The sequence below is a fragment of the Drosophila guanche genome, unplaced genomic scaffold (genome assembly GCF_900245975.1).
Source record: "Drosophila guanche unplaced genomic scaffold, DGUA_6, whole genome shotgun sequence".
In the NCBI taxonomy this organism is placed as follows: domain Eukaryota; kingdom Metazoa; phylum Arthropoda; class Insecta; order Diptera; family Drosophilidae; genus Drosophila; species Drosophila guanche.
Genome location: NW_022995748.1, coordinates 344,243 through 365,709, shown reverse-complemented (window position 1 = coordinate 365,709; position 21,467 = coordinate 344,243). Strand labels below are relative to the sequence as shown.

The following is a 21,467-nucleotide window of genomic DNA, read 5'->3' as shown; positions in this document are numbered from 1 at the left end:
ATAACGAAGGCGATTATTATCGGCCTTCTCACTTACGCCCTCTATTCTACACGATTTTGTCATATATCCGAGACATGAACCCACTCTAACCACTCCAAACCAGATTCGTTTCATGGTGTATATTTTCGCACCTGTTTAAAGTCCAATAAATCTTCTCCTGCCAACAACATGCTATTATCAGGAAAAAATATATAAGTTTTCATCGCTTTTAAGATCTTTAGGAATTATTGCTCACAAAGGAGCCTCATTCGTTTTAGAGAATTGGCCAAATTTATAAATGAGGCTAATTTGGAGTTGTGAATCGAAATATTCTGTTAAACTCTTACACATGAACACACTTTAAACATGTTGCATCATATTGTTTAAATTATAAGAACATTGCCCGCCCTCGTCAGCAATCATCGACAGAAACACCGAATATAAAAATATCGACAGGGTCATAAAAAAGCTAGACTAGCTTTGAAAACAGCTAGAAAAAAATCGGACAGTTTTGATGGAAGCCAAAAAAAACGCTTTGAACAGCAGAATCTCGCAAATTAGAATCATTTTGTTCCTGGGGTGATTCTAATTTCTGAAAAGTTACAATATCTGTTCATTTTTATTTTTTAATAAAAAAATATATTAGATTAAAATAGATATAATTTCCGCCACCCGCTATTTTACAGTTTATCCAGCAATCGCAAAACGCTAGATCTAGTTGGAAAATGGCTAAATTGGCAACACACAATACCTTTTCAATGCGGATTCATCGTCGTGCGACCATCGAATTTCGCGGCAGCGATTAAATACCACAAAAAAAAAAACAAAAACAAAAAGATAAGAAAATCCAAACAAATCGCTGGATTATATAGCCATGCCACCCACAAATAGAAGACTGCACAGTCACAAAATGTGAACTCAGTGCTTTGGCAGGCAGCAGCAGACCGCATTTTGAGTGTGGCGTAATAAAAGTGCTTGGAACAAAATACAATGCAAAATATGATGGGCGATAGCGAGGAGCAGATATGGCAAGAAATCGGCATTGATCCGCAGCATGTATGTGAGTCAGGCGATGGCAGCGGCGAGGGACGATATCAGCTCATATGCGACAAGTCGTGGCTGCAAGCGCTGGAGAAGCAGCGAAGGCTGATGCACTTCCCCAGCTGGCCGCGATTGGATAGACGAGCGCATCCCGCGGGACAGCTGGAGCACCCCTGGACCCGCATTCTGGTGCAGACATACCGCAAGCAGCCCCAACGCAGGGTGTACCCCCTGCCAAGAGCCTGTGCTGGCGCTGGTGGCGGGGAAGGACATGCTTCAGATGCGCTGCCGATGTCCTATTCCCAGGCGGTGGCATTTGTGGCCAATAGCAACTTTAAGCAGCTATGGGAGGATGCCTACAAGAAGTACAATGGCGCCCATGTCAAACTGTGCAGATCTGCAGCCAGCATGTCATCATCCAAGCCCATCTCTGGCCAGGGACAACTGCAGCCGCACGATATGGTGCTCAAAGAGCTCATTCAACGTGTCTACCGCTGCCCCGTGCTGCACTGTCAGGCGGATCGTGGAGAGGCAGACGCCCCAACTGCCGCTGGAACGGATATTGCCAGCAATTGTCACGCCAACATTCTGCCCGCCCTGGTGGCCATCGAGTCCTCCACGCACTTCAGTGTATTCTTCTACCCACCGGCACTGGAGTGCAGCCTCTACGATTGCATCACCTACAGCCCGGCGCTGCTGGGCAAGGGGTACAACAAAACGCTGTTCATCATCTACCAGATCTTCCAGCTGTCCAAGCAGCTCCAAAGCCAGGGCTTCTTCCTCGGCGACCTTCGACTGCAGCACATTGTCCTGCGGGAGAATCTTTGGCTGCAGGTTCTGCCACGGCTTCAGTGCAATCTCCTGGAGGAGGACACAGTCGTGCCTGCGATGGATATGTCGCCGCTCACGCCACTGGCCTCGCCAGAGCTTGGCGATCTGGCCGATGCGCCCCTGCAGCTGCCCTCGAGCAGCACCGTGTTCGACCTGAAGCTGGCCTACGATCCGGCGCACTTCAATCTGCGGGAATACGCAGAGATGTGGTGCAGCGGGCAGCTGTCCAACTTTGACTACCTCACCATCCTGAACAATGCCTGCGGGCGCAGCCTCACGAATGCCGCCCATCACCACATAATGCCCTGGGTGACAGACTTTGCCGGCCGCAATGGAGCCAACTGGCGGGATTTGTCCCGCAGCAAGTATCGGCTGAACAAGGGCGATGTTCACCTTGATCTCATGTATGCCCATGCCAGCCAGCATGTCGATGGCATGGCTGGGGAGCAAGTGCCCCATCATGTCTCGGATTTTCTCTCCGAGATCACGTACTTTGTGTACATGGCCAGGCGGACGCCACAGTCCATACTCTGCGCCCATGTGCGACCCATTTGGGTGCCCGCCGAGTATCCGGTGTCCATTCAGCGTCTACAGGAGTGGACCCCAGACGAATGCATACCAGAATTCTACTCGGATCCGATGATCTTCAAGAGCATACACGAGGATCTGCCGGACTTGGAGCTGCCTGCATGGGCCACCTGCCCGGAGGACTTTATTTGCAAGCATCGCGAGGCCCTGGAGTCGCAGTATGTCAGCGAGCGACTCCATCACTGGATCGACCTGAATTTTGGGTGAGTTTTGTGCACCTTTTGAAGAGATTTCCTGTAACTTTTTCCCCTCTGTTCGTTTAGCTACAAGCTGAGCGGAAAGGCGGCCGTCAAGTCAAAGAATGTCTGCCTCACCCTGGTGGATCAGCATCGGAATCTCAGTCAGCGCGGCATTGTGCAGCTCTTCACGCAGGCGCATCCTCCGCGACGCTATGCCACGCCGTGGTTTAACAAGAACGCACCGCGAATGAGTCAACTCTATGGCAGCCCGTCCAAGCGTCTGGCCAAGAGCACCGAGAACCTGAATGCGGACAACAGTTCCTCCACAAACACTTCACTGCGCCCCAGCCACGATATATCGAGCGGCGCGTCCGTCCACAGCAGTTCGGCTTCGGCATCCGCCTCCAACTTTTATGCCATCACCAACTTTATAGACCTGCCCGACAACTATAATCCCACGCTGCTGCTGCAGAATCTGGAGACGCTGGAGGCCTTCTATGCCCGAACATTCCCACAGCAGCGAGCGTCGGCGAATCCCGAGGAGAAAATGATCAGCAGCGATCTCATGTTCGAGCAGAACTCGGCGGATCATTCCTTCACCAATCAACTCTTTGCCGGCGCCGAGATTCACACGAAATCAAAGAATCTCCTAAGGGAAAAGCGGAGCTCGCTGCAACATCTGCTAAATGTGAGGCGGGAACGCGAGCTGCAGGTGCTGGGCTGCCTCATTGTGGAGCTGTTTGCGATGCAGCGACTGCGGCCGCTGCTCATGGGCAGCGGATTGACGGCCGCCTTTGAGGCTCGACTCGCTGCCTGCCGCACTGTGGCGCAGCTGCATCGACAGGATCTGCCGAAACCTGTGCGCCATGTGGTGCGGCTGCTGTTGCAGCTGGAAAAGGAGGCAGATCAAGGACTGCCGCAGCCGCCCAGCCCGGCGCAGTTGGTGGAACCGATGTTCGCCAATCTGCTGCTGCCCTTCCCCAGCCACTACATTGCCGTCTATGCGCTGGTGAGATCTCTGCATGCCTTCGAGCTGAATGCCATTCTGCTGGAGCTGCACACACACTTCAGTTGCCAGGGCGGCAGGGAGTGCGCACGCTACACGGAGATGGATCGCCAGCGAGTGCTGTTCGACCGGAAGATTGCCGAATGCAAGGTCATGTCGTGCTGTGCCCATGTCCGCAGGCTGCTCGAGCCGGTGGCCTTTGCCTACGAGCAGTTTACGCCCGTGGAACTGCTGCTGCCTCACATTATTGATCTGCTGAGAGACGAGCGCACCTCGATACTGACCGCCTGGAATCTTTTTGACTCGATTGCCCAGGCGCTGGGTGTGTCACAGACCCAACAGCATCTGCTGCAACCGCTGCTCAAGCTCTACGATGTCGAGGGCACGAGTGTCAGCGATGATGGCAGCTCCATTGGGGCGACAGCCACAGGCGGACACCTGCGCTTTTCCTCCAGCAGCTCGTTCAAGTCACGCAAGTCGGTGAAGCTGTACCACCACAGCTTCCTGCTCCGCCTGATTGTGCGCTTTGGTTTACGCTGCTTTCTGCAGCACTTTATTGCTCCCCTCATTGAGGCTGTGGGCGGATACAAGGAACCGGAGCAGGGCAACGGCTATCACTACCACAGCGGCGGCAGTCGACGGACCAGCAAGAATCTCAACTTTGCCGCCGATGAGGAGGAGCGCCAGCCACCGCCAGCAGCGTATGTGGAAGCCACCAAGCCGGACATCGAAGAGCTCTTCACGTTCGAGGAGGATCAGGATAGAATTTCCAGTCAGGAGAGCAAGTCCATTGACTCCTTTGACATGCGCCCGGCCACCGCCACCAGCGCAGAGGAGGCACGCGAGTCGGATGGCGGATCACCCGACAAGCTGGTCATCAACGAACTCATCTACGGTGCCAAACTCTCGCCGGACAAACTCTCCCTTCGCGAGGGTCAAACACCGCCAATTATGGCCCCCCCGCCCGTCCTTGGACCACGTTCTCCCACCATTGAAATACCCAATCCAACGATCGGCATTCGACGCAGCTTCCAGCTGAGCGCCATTGACTGTGACATTGGCTCACGGAAGAGCGTGGACAGCTTTGAGATGATCACTCAGGCGGTGCAGCAGGAGGCGGCACAGCCAGCAGCAGCGGCAAGCGAAAGGGACGCAGAGGGTTCCGACTCTCTACAGGCTTCGGTTATATCCAGAATGTCGGAGGCCAAGGCGCTGCAGAATAATCGCATCAGCGAGATGAGTGCCGAGAGTCTGGTGTGGCTGTCGCATCGACTGGGACCGGTGCTCACATCGTGGCACATAACCAGAAATCTCTTGAAGCTGCTCTCCCTGTGCTATGTGGGGCAGGAGAACCTCCTGCCAGAGATGGATGATGGTGGCTTTAGCTCATCCCCCGAAGCGGCTAATCTAAACTTTTTTAGCATTGCCAATGCACGCGTTGTGGGCGATAGGAGTGCGGCACGTGTGCTCGAATGCCTGATGTCCATAGCAGGTGAGAGGAGAATCCCTGCCCAAGTAGAGTAATCTTCATCCTAATCCGCTCTTGCCTTTTAGCTCTCTATGGGGAGAACTTTCTACTGCTGCAGTATTTCCCGCACATCAGTGAGCTGATTGGATTGTGCTCGAAGCGTATCACTGGCAGCCTGGAGGGCGCCATCATTAGTTCGCTGCAGTTGCTCAAGTACATGGTGCCCTGTCTGACGGATTCCAGCATAATGGAGCATCTGCAGCACATCCTGCTGGACGCCATCCTGCTGCCCATATTGCGCCTGCTTAGCTCCACCAATCTGCTGATGCCCAGCGGCTATCTGGGCCGTTCGCTGCTGGCGCGCAAGTTCCTCGATGCCATCTATGCGTTGAGTGTGCGCCTGGGATCGGACATGACGCGCGAACATCTCTGCCAGTCGCTGCTCTGTCCCTTCTTTCTCATATTCAACAAGGCCTTTGGTCTGCCCAACGAGTTCGGCTGCGACCTGGCCAATCTGTCGCTGGTGGGTGGTGTCATGCAGCGGGAGCGTGCCCTGGAGGAACTGAGGGATGTGTTTGGTCCGGAACTGGCGCACACCGCCTACCTGGCATTCCTGCGCTTCCTGGGCGAGGCCATCATGCAACGGACGCTCACCAATCTGGAGTTTGTGCTGACCCTGTGCCACGAACACGAGCAACCGAGTGGCGGCAGTCAAAGCAAATCGAATCTTGCGGCCAGTGTGATACCCGGACAAGACGAGGACACCGTGGACACATCCTGCGAGCTGGCTGCCAACAGTTTTGGCACCCAGATCGTTGGAAATCGCCTGCAGGTGGCCAGAAACAGCATGGAACTGCTCGACATGGTGGCCTACAAGCTGGATCAGCTGCCCAGCAGCCGCCACCTAAAGGGCAACTGGCTGGCCTACTGGCGCCACGAGACCACACGCAGCGAGAAGGACAATCAGGCGCTCAATCTTAAGCAGATCCGCCTGCAATCGTTCGTTGGACACACGAACTCCGTGCGTGCCATCTACGCGCTGGACAACGAGAATAGTTTCGTGTCCGCTTCCAAGGACAAGACGGTGAAGCTGTGGTCGCTGCGCAGCGAAGGCGACGGCAGGAAGACCACCGCCTGTCAGTTTACGTATACAGCCCACAAGAAGTCCATACACTCGCTGAGCTTCCTGGAGTCGCTGCGCTACGTGGTGTCCTGCGACTCGGGAGTGCATCTGTGGGATCCGTTTATGGGCCGACCTCTGGGAATATTGGACGCTCCTCGACACAGTGCCGTGACTGTGGTCAAGTCTTTACCCTCACACTCGCCTCTGGTAATTGCCGGGACAGCCGAGTCTACGGTAAAGGTGATCGATGCCAGATCCATGGAGTACGTCAACGAGTGGCGCGTCTGTCATCCGGCCCTGCCCAATGCCACCGTTCGCTGCCTGGCCATTGCTCCATCTGGCAATTGGCTGGCCGCTGGTCTCTCCTCTGGCGGCATTGTGATGCTGGACACGCGGACCGGCATGGTTCTCAACTCTTGGCGACCCATGGAATGCGATCTGCTCCAGTTGACGGCACCAAGTGATCAGTTTTTGGTTAGCTCTGCGCTGGATCATAGTCTGGCCGTGTGGCACGCCCTAGATGGCATCATGCACTATCAACTCAAGTGAGTTTCATAAGTGGTTGTATAGAGAATTTAGTAATTAATTAGAGAACACTCTTCCACAGACCACCACCGGAACCTGCGCACTTTCTGCAGAGTGTGGGTCCTGCCCTGGTCTATGCCACCACTGGAAATCGTGTGGGAGTCTATGCAGATGTGGCCGACTCGCATGCCTTCAATACGATCACAAAACTGCGTTCGGAGACATTCCGTGGCGTTCTCACCTCCCTGGCTGTCCTGCCACTGAATCGAACCTTTCTCGCTGGCAACGAGAGCGGAAACATTGCCCTGCTCTGCTAGCAATGCCTGTACTATATTATGACATTAAATATTATAATAGTTTACTATCTCTACATACTCAATGGCACCAAATATTATTTTAATGCGAAAAACACTTTAATTTCCACTGACTGTCTTTAGAGATATTTGCTGTAAACTGAAAGAATTTAATAGCTTAGAAGCTCTCGCACAATTCAAGGCAGGCATCAGTGGAGTCTTTGTCCCTAAAACAATGAAATTACTTCAAATTATCCAAATGATGACACTACACGAATATAAACTGTAAGCATTCCAGATGGTATACCCTTAAATGTGTTGAAAATGTGCAAAAAACACTTTCAAACTTTAAATTTGTATTTAAAAGTATTAATTTAAGCTGGAAAGAAGTAAAACATATTTATATAGAAATATACGAACATTCTACTCGATACAATTTGTACCTTTTAGCAGCAAACTTTCGATCTGGAGGGGAGCGCTGCCCTCAAACCAGTTTACGGGACGCGATCAGAATGATTTGCTCGCTCGATTTTGTTGCCTTGGCTTTTTTATTGTATTTCTTGATTTCCCTTTGCCCACTGCCTTGGATTGGGCCAATGAACTAACTGAGCAGCAGCAGCAGCAGCACTCAGCGGACGTTGCATCCGAGATCTCTGAGGCTGTATAGGGAACAGAGAGGAGAGTGTCTGAGAGAGATGGAGAGAGACCCATCTGGTAGTATGCGTGGAGGACGTATACTATATGGAAGATCGTCCATTCGAACGCGTTGCATTTATTTTTGGGCGATGCCCCCGACAACGATGTGGAGATGGGGGAATGTTGTCGTCTTTTTATGGCAAACTTTTTTGCATTGGAATGTTTTGTTGTTGTTTCTGTTGTTGTTGTCGGGTGCACTTTCCGAGTTTCTGGAGTCGGGTCGTCGACGTATGCGTAAGACAATGATTCTGGGCGCTTGTTACAATGAGGATTTACAGAGGACAATAGTGCGTCTAACTCCAGCCAAAGGCCCCCACTTTCACCCAGTTCGGGATTGGAGTGTGCTCCAACTCCGCCAGCAATGAGAATGCACTGGAATCCGCGATACGATGCTTAGGCTGTTTCACCTTGAGTTTAAGGAGTCGCGTTGACTTCGCGTCATCTTCATATCGTATTGTGGCTGTAGTGCGTATTGAATGCGTGGATGTATGTATGATGGAGGCGGAGCGCTAGCCCTTACGTTTCACTGAGTGAAACTAGTTGGACCTGTTGATACTGTGGTGTCGTATGTTCTCGGACGATGATGCCTGCGACAAATGTAAAAGTTGAAATTACACAGAAAATTAAAGAATGTCAGCAGAGGAGGAAGGCGTAAATGAAACTTTAAATAAAGGAAATCAAACTAAATTCATTAAATATTTGTTTGAATTTTCTGTCAATGGTTTTTCCTTTTGAACTGCTCAACTAAATCTTATCCCCTACACGTACAAGTATAAATCGAATTGTAATGCATTTTCTTATTCCTCTGTTTCATGTCCCCATTTCGTTTAGAAATTCTGATATTCCCTCTCAAATATTAATCAAACCCGAATTGGAGTTGATACCATCCTCTCAGTTCCAGAAAAGAAATATCAAGAGGTTGCTTTGCAATTTCCTTTCGCTTTGCTGTTTAAACTTTGTTCTAACTATGAATTCCTCTCCCCATTTGAAATGCCCACACTCTGACCTTCCCCAACTTTCAAGCTTTTCATTACAGCTGATAATATGACCAAACATTCCAACCAACCCAACTGTTCCAGCCCGGCAGTCATACAATCATCAAGAGTCAACCCCCCCAGTGACGCTAACATCATGATCACGATGCGCGGTGAACGAATAACAAAAATGCCAGACACGACATGAAAATATGTGGGGAATTCGAAATTTCCGAGAATTGTATTGCATGAAATTTCACTTAGTTGCCCGAACAGGCAAGCAGCGTAAAAAGCAGACGGCATTGTTATGCTTGGAATGCTTGTCAGTTGCTCCGCCGAGTGTCGAGCGCACTGCTCCAGGGTTGTCAGAGTGCGGTTTTGGTGGCGGCCACCGGACGCCCGACGATTACAACAGGTGGTCTGACAACCCTGTTTGCCTAGTGCCCCCACCCCACGCTCCTCCCACACACACACATGCAAGAATGCTGTCATTCCAAATATTTCAAAAAGAATGCGGTGTGTCCGTGTGTGGCGTGCGGAATGGAATGGTGTGGTGTGAGGTTTTTTTACATTCAGCCGCTTAACATTCGCGTCATGCCAGCGGGAGCGAGGGAGATGGCACGAGGAGCGTTGCCAGAGCAAACACTCTTGAGGACCACAAAATGTTACCAACATACAACCGAAAATTCCCACCAGGCGATCAGCAAATGCAAATAGTGAACGTGGGAGAGAGCGGCTGAGTGTAAAACTCACCATTCCTTTGCCCTGGGCAGCCCGCATCCGTCCACGGACCCTGGTCTGGTCGCAGTGTGATGGCAGTGCGGCAGCAGCGCAAACGCGCATGAAAATTACTACAAAATGTTACCATACACTCGAAAAACCGGAATAGGCGAACAGGAAATGCAAATGCATCCAGGCGATAGAGATAGAGATGGAGAGCCCCATGTTTATAAATTCAAGAGAGACAGTTTATGCCATCAATTTTATAACTCACACCCACAGCCGGGGGCGACGAGTCAATAAATTCTCGCCGGCCGCATACGTATTTTATAGTCGCACATTGCAGATCTGACATAATAACTAAGAGGCGCGCAGAATGCGTAGCTGCTGTACTGTTAGCGCTCGACCCACACACTGTTACCACTGAAGCCAAGTTGAACGCAACCGAACCAACTCCGGTGTTTGTATTTGTATAATTAGCAGAAAACAACACGCCTCTTCCACAGGTGGTCCGCAGCTGGTCTTGTCGTTGGTTTTGTGGGCGTTGCTGGAATTCTATAAAATCGAATTTTTAACGTTCAAATGGTAACAGAGTCACAGAAGAAGTAGGCTGTGTGGCATGGTGGGTGTTTTTTTGGCGCCGCAGTGTTTTGTTTTCGTCATCTGTTATCGATTTTGCGACATGTTAATGCTGAATGCCTGCTGCTAGTTAACAGGCACCCACCCATGAAACGGCATTATTAGGATTGCTAAAATCATAGCAAGACGATTAATGCTGAGCGAGGCACTTTGGTTCTCAGTCGCCAGTTTCTGTGCGAGCAAGTGAGATGGCAATACTATTTATTAGTTTTTTCAGCCCGGTTGCCAATTGGCGGATAAGCTGGGAATAAGCTGCACATTAACTGTTGGTTACTTTAGATGTGTAATATAGACCAACTAAGGTTTTATATAACAGAAACACTTCTAGAGACCAGATCTTGGTAAGGAAGTATTAATTCGAAAGACACCATAACTATTATATATCCTCTGTTATTATCTGTCTCTCTTATCAGAACAATTCTAGACTGCATAGCAAATTCGCCACATGGAATCCGCACGAGCCGACGTGACGTCACCTCGCAAACGAGTGTGTGAGTGGGACAACTGTATACTGCTTTACGCCCATTCTGTAGGCAATTTAAAATCGTATGGATTTCATTTCGAAAAACGCAATGCAGCAATAATGGCCGAGTGCGGAACTGGCCGGCGCTGTGCGCCTGTTCGCAAACGATTAAATTCAGTTTAATCATCCACTAAACAGCTACGAGATACCGTTTCGTTCGTTATTATTATTATTACATGCAACAAGTCGCTCTGCTCCGCACACAATAAGAGGAATGTCGAAAACGACACAGAAAATGGTGCAAACATACGAATGCAAACTCCCCTTCTGCTGCTCGACAGTGTTCAGTGAACAAATTGGATTATCCGAAGAGTGGGGAAAAGGGCGCACTCTCTCGCACTCGAATTTAAATCAATTGAAAGACAGCCATCTCTATATCTCTCTAATCCCGTGCACACACACAAACACACGCATGACACACGTCTAGACCATCCCCATCTGTGTATATTCATCTCGCTCGCACCTGTTGCTGACGCTTCTAACAACATTTCTATTGAGTTTTCATTGAAAATCTAATCGCTCGCTCTGTCGCTGGCATGCTGCTAAATCTCATGGAGGCCTAGTAAAAATGTTTGTTGTTTCTTAAAGAGCAAGAAGAAGCCCCACACGACCACAGCCGCCGCAGCGACCCACCCAACCACCAGAGCCACAAGCCACACTCGCATCACACACCATACACCATAAACCAGACACCACATTCAGCCGCCGGCCACAAACACACAACTGTACCTTGTCTATGGGACACATTCGCCCCAACTCGGCTGCAACATTGTTTCTACGCTCGCTTCGGATTCGATGATTCCCCCCGCTCTCACCCACACAGTGGCACACCAATCGCCTTCTCAGCCAATCACGCTCTCAACTTTTGAGTCAAAATGTTGTAATCATGTGCTGCGAACGCTGTTCGCCTGATACCGAGTGGAACATTCGCTGAATTGAAACGCTGCTTTCAACCAAGGATTTTGGTTGGATGTGCTCGGGCAACAAAGAAGCAGAACTTCTTTCAACCACCTATTCCATCGGTGAACACACAGCAACTCAATCGAGCAATCGGTTGGCCCCGCAACCAAAACCAAAATTTTGTCGCCGGGCAAACGCTGAAAATGTTCGCCTTCCACTGCTTCAATTTTGAAATACGAAACACCAAACCACTATTGCATTCGGTAATATAGTACTGCCTCGTCGAACTGCAAGCGGAGGCAATCGAAGATTTTGCCGAGACAGCAAAAAACCTCAGAGACTATATACATATGCATACATATATATACATATACATACATACATCCAAATGTATAAGATTCAATTCTAGCCCACCAAGACTTGCCTTCCACCCAGAGTCTGGAGACAGTCACTATTGCATTTGATAATTCTATTTTGCTTCTATATATAGGGGAATAGTAAAATATAGAACTGCCTCGTCGAACTGCAAGCGGAGGCAAACGAAGATTTTGCCGAGATATCAAAAAACCTCAGAGACTATTGCATTGCAATAAATAGTAAACAAAACAATTGCAAATGTATAAGATTAAATTCTAGCTCACCAAGACTTGCCTTCCACCCAGAGTCTGGAGACAGTCACTATTGCATTCGATAATTCTATTTTGCTTCTATATATACGGGAATAGTAAAATATAGTACTGCCTCGTCGAACTGCAAGCGGAGGCAAACGAAGATTTTGCCGAGACATCAAAAAACCTCAGAGACTATTGCATTGCAATAAATAGTTTACAAAAGTACTATATTCGATTAAACTTGCCTTCCACGCTTCCAGAAGTATAGGAAAACAAATTGAAATGAAGATCTCTGCCGAATGCAAGCAAGCCCTGATGAAACGCTTGAAGCGAAATCGAAAATTGTTAGTCATGAAAACTTACTCGAAACTCAGGCCTCAGCCAATGGAGGTAGATTCCCCTTATCGCCTTACTGAATATATGGATATATGTGTGGAGCCAGATGCATGGCAACCAGAACATACTGAAGGTATGGATGTTGAGCCAGATGACTCACAAAAATTCACATGGGAACCAGACCAATCTGAACGGATGGATTTCAAAGCGGGCGCTAGCCCCACTGCACTTACACAAGTGCAGACTCAAGTGGAAATTACTATCTCTATAAATATGAAAATAGCCATGCAATAGATGCTATGATACATGCATCACACATTTGTACAACAAAAATTGTCTATATATATATATATATTTTTTTTTTTTTTTAGCCAATGACGTTAATCATCTTCTGAGCACGCTGTTGGATTCGTACCGAGTTGAACATTCGCACTGAATGACACTGCTGCATCGTTCCACCCGTATTTTAGTTAAAAAAGAACCAAGGTTTCGTTCCACCGCTGAATGGTGTGAATTGCCTGCTGTGAGTGCTGCTCGCCTGTCACAAAGTTGAACATGAATTGAAACGCGCTGCTTTCAACCAAGCATTTTTGTTTGAATGCATCCGCACCAACGAAGCAGTCAATCGAGCAACTAGTTGGTTGCTTTTGCCACCAAGTTGTCGGTCCAAACAGAATCACAAGAATAGGTGACGGGCCTACTATACACAGTAGTACAAATTGGAGCTATTGTTAGCGATCATCGACTGCATTGTCAAAGACTTATTGCTTTCTGTGTAAGTACATGCTTTAATTCATTGAACTTCTGGGTTCATTGCTACTATTTGTAATTGCTTATATTTTGTTCTTTTGCCCTTTTTTCATATTATTTAAGTTGCTCAATAAGCTCTACATATCTACCTTTCATACAAATACATTTAATTTCTTCCCTGTCGCCTGGTTGATGGCAACGAAGCTTCCATCTTTTGTTTTGGATTTGCCATTCCATTGAACGCCAATCAGCCTTTCAATTATTCTGTTGCTGCGAGCGCTGTTCGCCTGGTGGGATGGGTACCGAGTTGAACATTCAAATTGAAAAGGAACACTGCTCATTCCACCCCGTGGTTGCCTGCGGAGATCCGTAATTCGGTTGATGGCAACACAGAACCAGAACTTCTTTCAACCATTGAACATGGTGATCCCCTGCTACAGACGCTGTTCGCCTGCTAACAAGTTGAACATGAATTGAAACGCTGGCGAGCGAAAAGCCGCAAAAAGCGACACACTAGAATTTGCGTCTCTTGTGTGTAAGTGCTTAATGTCTTATACTGTCTGGGTTTTGGTTGAGTGTCTTTATCAGAGCTGGAGAATGGAAAAGCTCTGAATTCTATGAATTGGTTCTGTTTGAATAACTTTTTACCGAAAAAACTAACAAAAAGTACTAGGATCCACTGATTCAATCGGGGATGCATGTTCCTGGATTGCCTCTTGTGGAAACCAAAGCAACGTGTAAATTTCTTTAACCACAGTTAAAAAAGCGTTTACGATTCTTTTTTGTAACGCTTGTAGCCCCATTTGCACTTCTATCTGCTTTTCACATGCCAACTTTTTTTGTTTTGTATTTTTTGGAACTTTTGTAGTTCGTTGCACACTTAGAACTAATCAGAGTATCAGAGTGGTACCATTTCAGGGGCTATGCTATGTTTCTATATCGAATGCATCATCAGTTTTGGACACTGAGCGCCAGCGTGTCGCCACTAACACTGGCCACACTCTCCTGACCACCAGATGACCCAGTAGTGGCATGCTTTTCCCGAATGCCCAGCCAAGGCAATCGACGCTCTAGCTCAAGACGGAACTTGGGATGACTGGTGGCATACACCCAGGGATCCAGGCAGGAAACCGACTTGGCGGCCAGACACGGGAGCATGGAGACGAAGGGCGTTATCAGCTGTTGCTCCCCAAAGCAACCGATCAACGCCACCACCGAGTACGGAGTCCAGGCCAAAATGAACAGCATATAGATGATTAGGGCTGCCTTGGCAATCCTCAGCTCCACACTCATGTTGTCGTTGGAGGCATTGGCCGACAGCGATTTCACATTCATCTTCTTGGCCTGATTGGCGAGCATCTTCTCATGGGTGCGGACGTGGGTGAAGAGTTTGTAGTAGGAGGTCAGGATCATGGTCATCGGTATGACATATGACCACACAAAGATGAAGCGCACAAAGAGGCGATTCTCGTCCGTATTGGTCAGGTAGTCAAAGCTGCAGCTGGTCAGGAAACCCTCTGAAATGAACGGAATCGTGTGACTTCTAATGATGTTGAATGCGGAATCCACTAACCCGGCTGAAAACGTCCCCAGATCTGAAACAAGGGTAGAACCGAAAAGGGCGTGGCCCACAGCCAGGTGAATATAATCAAGAGCACAATTTGTCCATAACTCAAACGTCCATCGATCGGGTTCGAGATGGTCTTGTAACGGTCGAAGGCAATGAAGGCATTCGTTATAGATGCACCCATGCCGGAAATGCCGCCATTCAAAGCGTATATATCGCAGCCCAGATCCCCACCGACAATATAGCCGACGGCTGCATTGAGAAGATAATGCGGCATATTGCTGCACATGAACAGATCAAAGACGGCCAGATTCAGAATCAGCAGATTGGATGGAGTTCGCAGGGACTTGGAGCTGCAGAGAGAAACAATTTAGGGCATACAAATTCAGATTCAGTGAGAACTTTCTTACGTGGAGAAAATCCAGATGACCAAACCGTTGCCAAACAGATTGGAGAACATGAGGACTATGAAGGCAATGTAGATGCCGGCGTGGTAATAGATTGGTGCCTCGCGAAATCCCCGCCAGTGGGCATGCACCATATGTTGATATTCCGCTGGATAGCCATGACCCATGGGATAGACAGCGCCGTTGACATCGCCAGAGCTCTCGTTCACAAAGGCCTGCGGCCCACTTGGATCATTCAGATGCATCCTGGCAGGAGGACTTGAACTTGAGTTCCACAAACCACTGCCCTGCCGCCTCTAGTTTGTTCTGGAGCGTTCCCACATTCTGGCCTTTGACTGGCCTGTGGAGCCTTCGGTCAAGATGTTTTTATAGCAGGTCTAAGGAATTTAATTAAGGCGGATTATTAGGTGGGAATGTCTTGGCCGCAGTGCGTGTGCATACCTTTGGGGGATTATCCTCGCCTTATCCGCGTCTTAAGACGTCTTAAGAATGCCAACGTCAGGGTAAATTCAAGTTCCAACGTCGCTCATACACTCGCTTTCGCTCTCGCTCTGTCATGTACGAAATACGAAATCTGACACTCAGTCGCGGCGGCACAGGGTGGCAGTTTCAAGCAGCAAGTGTTTCTTGTATCTGCCTTGAGCAACAGCTGACACACTCGCACACTCGTTGTGTCATGGCGCATTCACAATTAATCTCCATTTCCGCGGGTCTTTTGCCGGCTTCGACCTGTTTCTTTCAGACGCAAAAATGCACACCGGCGCCCAGCAAAGGCGACAGAGCGCAGGCGCCAGACAGAGACCACACTATAGAACACTGCACACACCCCCAGTGGCTGTCTCCCTCTGGCTCTTGCAGTCACTGACGCTCGCTTGCTCTCGCTCTCTGTTGGGTTGGCAAATTGCGTTTGCCATGGTTCTGGGCCCCTGGTTGGTTCGGCGCTGTCATTTCACAATGACCCACCTTCACGACTGACAGCGACGGCAAAAAAACGCGTCGCTTCGCGTCGCATCTCATCGCCTTTGCCTTCGCGCGATTTCTGATTGTTGTTCCGATTGTTGTTTGTACAACAAACAAACTCTGTTTTATTATATCAACAACAAAAAACAAAAACAGCAACATTTTCATTAGGCGGACAGAAAATATCGTACAAGAGAACACCATTGGGCCACACAAAACAACAGCAACAACATCCTCAAAAACAACAGCAACAACAGCGAAACAACAATAACAACAGAGCACAGTGTGGCCTGAGTGAGTATCCAGAAGTGCGAGGGCATATATCGACTTATTTACACCCTTACAGTTGTGTCTATCGCATATCATTATATTGATAAACCCTTAATTGCAACATATCTAAGTACATGATTATGGCTACCTCTATTTATTATCCACAAAAACTTCCACACTCTTATGCATCTCCCAAATATGTATTGTTGCTTTAATTTATCACACACCATATCATAATCTGACATAGGGCTTCATTTTTGTAGGGCATTTGCCAGAAAGAGACCAACCCCAACACATATAATACTCGTTCGTTCTCGTTCTGGTTTTTTGCCTTCGGAGCTGTCGACTCGCCTTGACCGTATTTTCTCATTGCCAAGTGAAGGACGCACCTTGAAACTCAAGGATTTTCGGCATTTTGCGAAATTTTGCAAACTTTTTCGGCAATATGTGGGTCATGTGCGAATTTTTGCACAACGCTCGGAGCGTTATGGTAGCTAGTCATTATGGAAGGGGAAGTGGGGGTTGAGTGTCGACTGTCGATGACATAAGCAGTTCATATTATTTTCGAGTGGCATTGAGATGAGCGCCATCGAAACTAGTTCCTCTGTGTTTGTGAGTGTATGTGATATCCACTCGATGCGTGGCGTTGAACTCTCGCCGGCGGCTGGTCTGGTGGTGTTTTTGGGGGCCAGAGCGCATTTTGGGTGCCACAGCTACCAGCTAAACATTTTTGGGCGCCTCATAGCACAGGTTGTGATTTGAGCTTTTTTGGAAGCTAAGGTTAAGGTTATTCGCTAATTGCCACACAGCAGCAGACGCAACATCAAGGGTACTGTAATAAACACAGTCAAATTCAACTCGGGTGGATCAGAATCGGATCGGGTGTGGTTGATGGTTGTTGGTTGCCGGCGGCGGTGGTGGTCGTTTGGGGCTCGCTTCGATTCGATGGTTGATTGGTACATTAGCCGGTCGCAACGTGTCAACGCCTTGCATGTCCGTCCCGTTTCTTAATAGTGCGGTCAGTCAGGCCCCAAAATCCAGTTTCGGGAACAGGCGCTCACAATGCGGCAACAAGTGGACGCCGCTACGGCATTGGCGTCATCATCAACAGCGGCGCAAATCAAAAACGCGCACTGCCCTCGGCGGCCCCCACCGCTCCACCGAGAGTGGGGATTTTGTATTTGGTCAGGGCGTGGTCTGGCATCGACTGGCCGGCTAGCTGGCCAGTGGATGGGGATCCAAAGGGACTGTTTGCGGAGATGGGGCTGGCTCTGTGGGTATAGGGCGTTGGCTTCACTTGGCACTCGGCCAAAACGGCAGGGAATGAAGTAATACAGTGCGTCGACACGTTCAGGGTTACTTGGTCCTAGTGTTCCATTTTTGTATGCGCCGTTCAAGGCTATCTCTTTTCAAACCTATTTCATTTATAATGTTCTATGGAAAATCTCTCTTTTGGTTTTTTATTTTAATTAACCTTTTACAGAACATTTTCCAGATACATTTTATAGCAGTACGGCTATCCGATTATTCATAAAATAAAATTTCCCCAATGAGAATATGTGCGAACATTCTGATTGGCCTCTTTAGTTACGCTTCCCCTTTTACAATACATTTCCTGACACAGATTGATACATTTTCACACCCGTCTCCATTCTCGTACCTGTGAATAGTATTTCCGCTCAATTTGCGCCTGTTAAGCACTCCATTTTTGTGCAGTAGGGTTGCTCACCATAAAAAAAGCCAGGGCAAACATCAAAAACTGACCACACGCTGACCATGCCAGAACTCTCGCAGGCGGTACTTGGAGCCGTGCCAACAAACTGGTTTGCCCCCCTTTTTGGTCGCTTCTTCTTCCCCATACCGGTGCTACACACGAGCAAGCAATAGTTGGCTCACTGTATTTTTATATAATTTTTTTTGTATCTTTTGGGGCCGCACGCTTCTCTCGTTTGGTGCCGCCACGCTGTTTCGTTTCTGCTGCTTGCCTGTTATGATGCATGTGAGAAAACGTTGAACGCCCACAATAATAGATGCTTTTTTCCTTTAATTTCTTTGGCTTTGCTGTTAGTTGTCATTGTGGTTAGGCAATAGTTTTGTGGGCCGCAACGAGCGCCGGTTGCTGCGGCCCCAGCAGAAATTTGTGCAATAAGCAAAATGACGGGCACAAAACAAAATGTCCGGCCGGAGTAGAGGTGCCCGCAACTTCCGCCGATGGCGCTCTTGATGATCATCATGCATCATGGTCGTCATCATGCCGTGTCTAGTCAGGGGTAGGGCAGAGGCAGGCCAACACGCCGCTCCAACGCCATATTATCGTAAGTAGCTGTTATGTGGCTCATACTGGCACAGTCGAATGGATGGCATGGCCCGTAGACGTAGACCAAACCCTGACGTTGGGGCAATTTTCTGTTGGCCTGTGATGTGAGCAAACAAAATGACTGCTCAAAATTGAGCAAAATGTTCGAGCGATTGCAGTGAGTGTGGTAGGTGGGTAGAGTGTGGGGAGGGACGTTCGTTTTCCATGTGTTTGCATTAGAAATTTTTGTTCAAACAAACAATGTTTTCTGTTGCAAAGTATAAAAGCGAGAGAGTGGGAGTGAGAGTGAGAGAGAGCACGACTTTGTGGGCGTGTAGCATTGAGTTTTTGCCTTTGGCCCCCAGAGCTTATATTCGCCAATCTGATGTGACACCTGTCGGGCAAACCCTGAACTAGCCGTATATTTGGATTCAATTGCCCTTTTTATTCCCCATTTGAGTTGTGTGGAGGGGGAATGCCTTGCCCCCGTGGGGACTGTGCTCAAAATTACCCTCCCTCCATTTAATAGAGACGGAGCTAAATAGAGTGAGAAGACAAGAGTTTGTTCGGTTCAATTTACAGATTTCATTCTAATAACCGTTAGTTTGTGGCTTTAAACTGCTGCAATTTGTCAGGTTTTTGTATGTGAGAATTTCTTTGCCAGCCCACGAACACATACACCACTGGGTATCTCCCCATACAGCGCATACACACACACACACCAACGACCAGTCGTCACATGGCAATCCGTTAAAAACCCCTGCCACTGTGTCACTACTGGCATCCCGCTCTGGCACATGGCATGAGCGCACCATCAGTGCTGTGTGCATTTGCGCTCTTCATCGACGCTTGAATTTGCTTCGATTGCTGCCTGCTGAACTTTCTGGGCGCCTGGTGAAAAAGAGGGAATTCACTTTTGGCGGGGTCTTGTTTTTCCTGGTTTGTCCAATCGGCCTTTTGTGGGCGCTGCTGTCTGAAATTGCCGCTCCGCCCGTCCAACAAAACACACACACGTTGTCGCACCCTCGCCCTCCGCCAGTCCCAGTCCAGGCACTGATGCCATATTCTTGATAAGCTGATAACAAGGCGTCGACGGGCGTCGGTTTGCCTCCCCTGGTGTGTCCGTCTGACTGGCTGGATTCTCTCTCTTGAAAATATACCATAACGTTCTGTGTGACTGTCTGCTGCTGCTGCTGTCTCTTTTTCATTTTTAGGGGAGTAGTTAGTAATTTGCGTTAAGTGTGCAGCCCAGCAAATTAATTTGCACGGTAGGCGTGGTTGTAGGCCTCCGCCCACATACCCGTACATAGCAAAAAGGCCGACACGGACACGTGCCGTCGATACCGAATCGGAACAAAAGTTCTCCAATTCCCACCGGCTTTTTAAAACGCCTGGGCATGAGATTCGACAACGGCGACAAAGCGCCACAGAAACGAAACGAATCGCTGCTCCAAAGCTGGGGAAAGAAATTACCTCACCACACGCGCGCCAGCATGTGCGGACGTGTCCGCGCCCCGTGGTGGTGGCGGACTTTTTCAGACACGTTCGGTTTTCGGTTCGGTTTCCACCAGGCGAACAGAAATAACAGCAGGTGAAAACCTGGCCATACAAACCCGCTGGCATCGGCAGAAACATCACTCGGAACGTGTACTATGGGGCCAGGCGGAAAGATATGTTGGTAAAATGTCTTGCAGCTAAAGCGGAGCTCATCCTTTATCAAAGAGAGTGTAAGTGTAGAAATCTAACAACTATGGGAATATTTAATCAAACTTAATATTTTTACACTCAATTGTTCGTGTGCCTAAGTATGTGGCTGTGGTAGCTTTTGTTTCTATATCTAAATGTTTTTGAGCGTGGGTGCACTTGTACGTCGCTCCCCGGTGGGACAACGCATGTGCACCTGGGATTCGATTTTCCTCTGAATGATTTTGAACAGTAGTCGCATGGATAGGGTCGTTCACCAGTGTGAGTACGGGTGTGTAATACATATTTAGATTTATCACTGAAAATTGTATGCAGTAAGAACACCTATGCTGTCGTTCCTCGCTGGGAGTGCAGGTGTGTTCCTGGAGCTGGTTTTTATCTTGATATGACTGAGAGCAGTGAGCACACTTGTATGGTCGCTCTTCCGTATGACTTCGGTTATTTTGCTTGAGTTCGAATTGGTATTTAAATGACTTCGAGCAGTGGGAGCATGGGAATGGGAGATCTCCAGTGTGTGTATGGATGTGCGCTTGAAGATTAGCAAAGACAGTGGAACTGTGAGAACAGTGGAAGGGACGATCGATTGTGGGTGTACGACAGAATTGAAATCGGTTTGAAATTGGTTACACCCAATCATCGTCATCTTCATCTCTGTCTCTGTTATAGAGTTTCTTGAGTTTGAATGCACCCACTGCATCCTCAAGGCAGGGTGGACATATATTTTCTGAGAGTAAATCTACTCGCCTAACCACGTATCCTGTCAACTCTGACATCATGCTAGCAATGCAGGTGTCCCATTTTAGTTTCCCATCAAAAATGTTTGTGAATGCTCCAGTCGTTTCCATGCAATCTCTGCATGTTTCCTTCATTGACCTGCAAGTTTATGAACATTTAATTAACAATATAAAACCAACTTGTTATTGTTATTGTTTGGGCACGAACTGTTTTGTTTTGGCAACAAACATAAGAAACACAGCTGTTAGACGCGAAGACAACTGTTATATCACAGAAAGGGTGCTGTTAGGAGCGAGAGATATTGGTACTTAAATATTTATGTTTTATTGAACTCAATTATTTAGTT

The 21,467-nt window shown here is 48.4% G+C and overlaps 2 protein-coding genes across 3 annotated transcripts; one reads left to right on the top strand and one right to left on the bottom strand.

Moving 5' to 3' along the window:
• Window positions 1-735: 735 nt before the first annotated feature.
• Window positions 736-20,877, top strand: LOC117583858 (WD repeat-containing protein 81). Of its 2 annotated transcripts, XM_034272470.1 has the most exons (5): window positions 736-2,642; window positions 2,703-5,116; window positions 5,179-6,760; window positions 6,823-7,065; window positions 20,867-20,877. In XM_034272470.1, the coding sequence occupies exons 1-4, from the start codon at window positions 970-972 to the stop codon at window positions 7,055-7,057; spliced, it is 5,904 nt and encodes a 1,967-aa protein (XP_034128361.1). In that variant the 5' UTR covers window positions 736-969; the 3' UTR covers window positions 7,058-7,065; window positions 20,867-20,877. The 2 variants fall into 2 exon arrangements, with proteins under 2 accessions (XP_034128361.1, XP_034128360.1); XM_034272469.1 differs by lacking the exon at window positions 20,867-20,877 and having other exon boundaries at window positions 6,823-7,464.
• LOC117583859 (opsin Rh5) lies at window positions 14,002-15,511 on the bottom strand. Its single transcript, XM_034272471.1, has 3 exons — window positions 15,160-15,511; window positions 14,756-15,102; window positions 14,002-14,699 (listed from the first exon to the last, which is right to left on the bottom strand). Exons 1-3 carry the CDS (start codon window positions 15,399-15,401, stop codon window positions 14,134-14,136), a joined length of 1,155 nt encoding a protein of 384 aa, XP_034128362.1. The 5' UTR covers window positions 15,402-15,511; the 3' UTR covers window positions 14,002-14,133.
• Window positions 20,878-21,467: the final 590 nt, after the last annotated feature.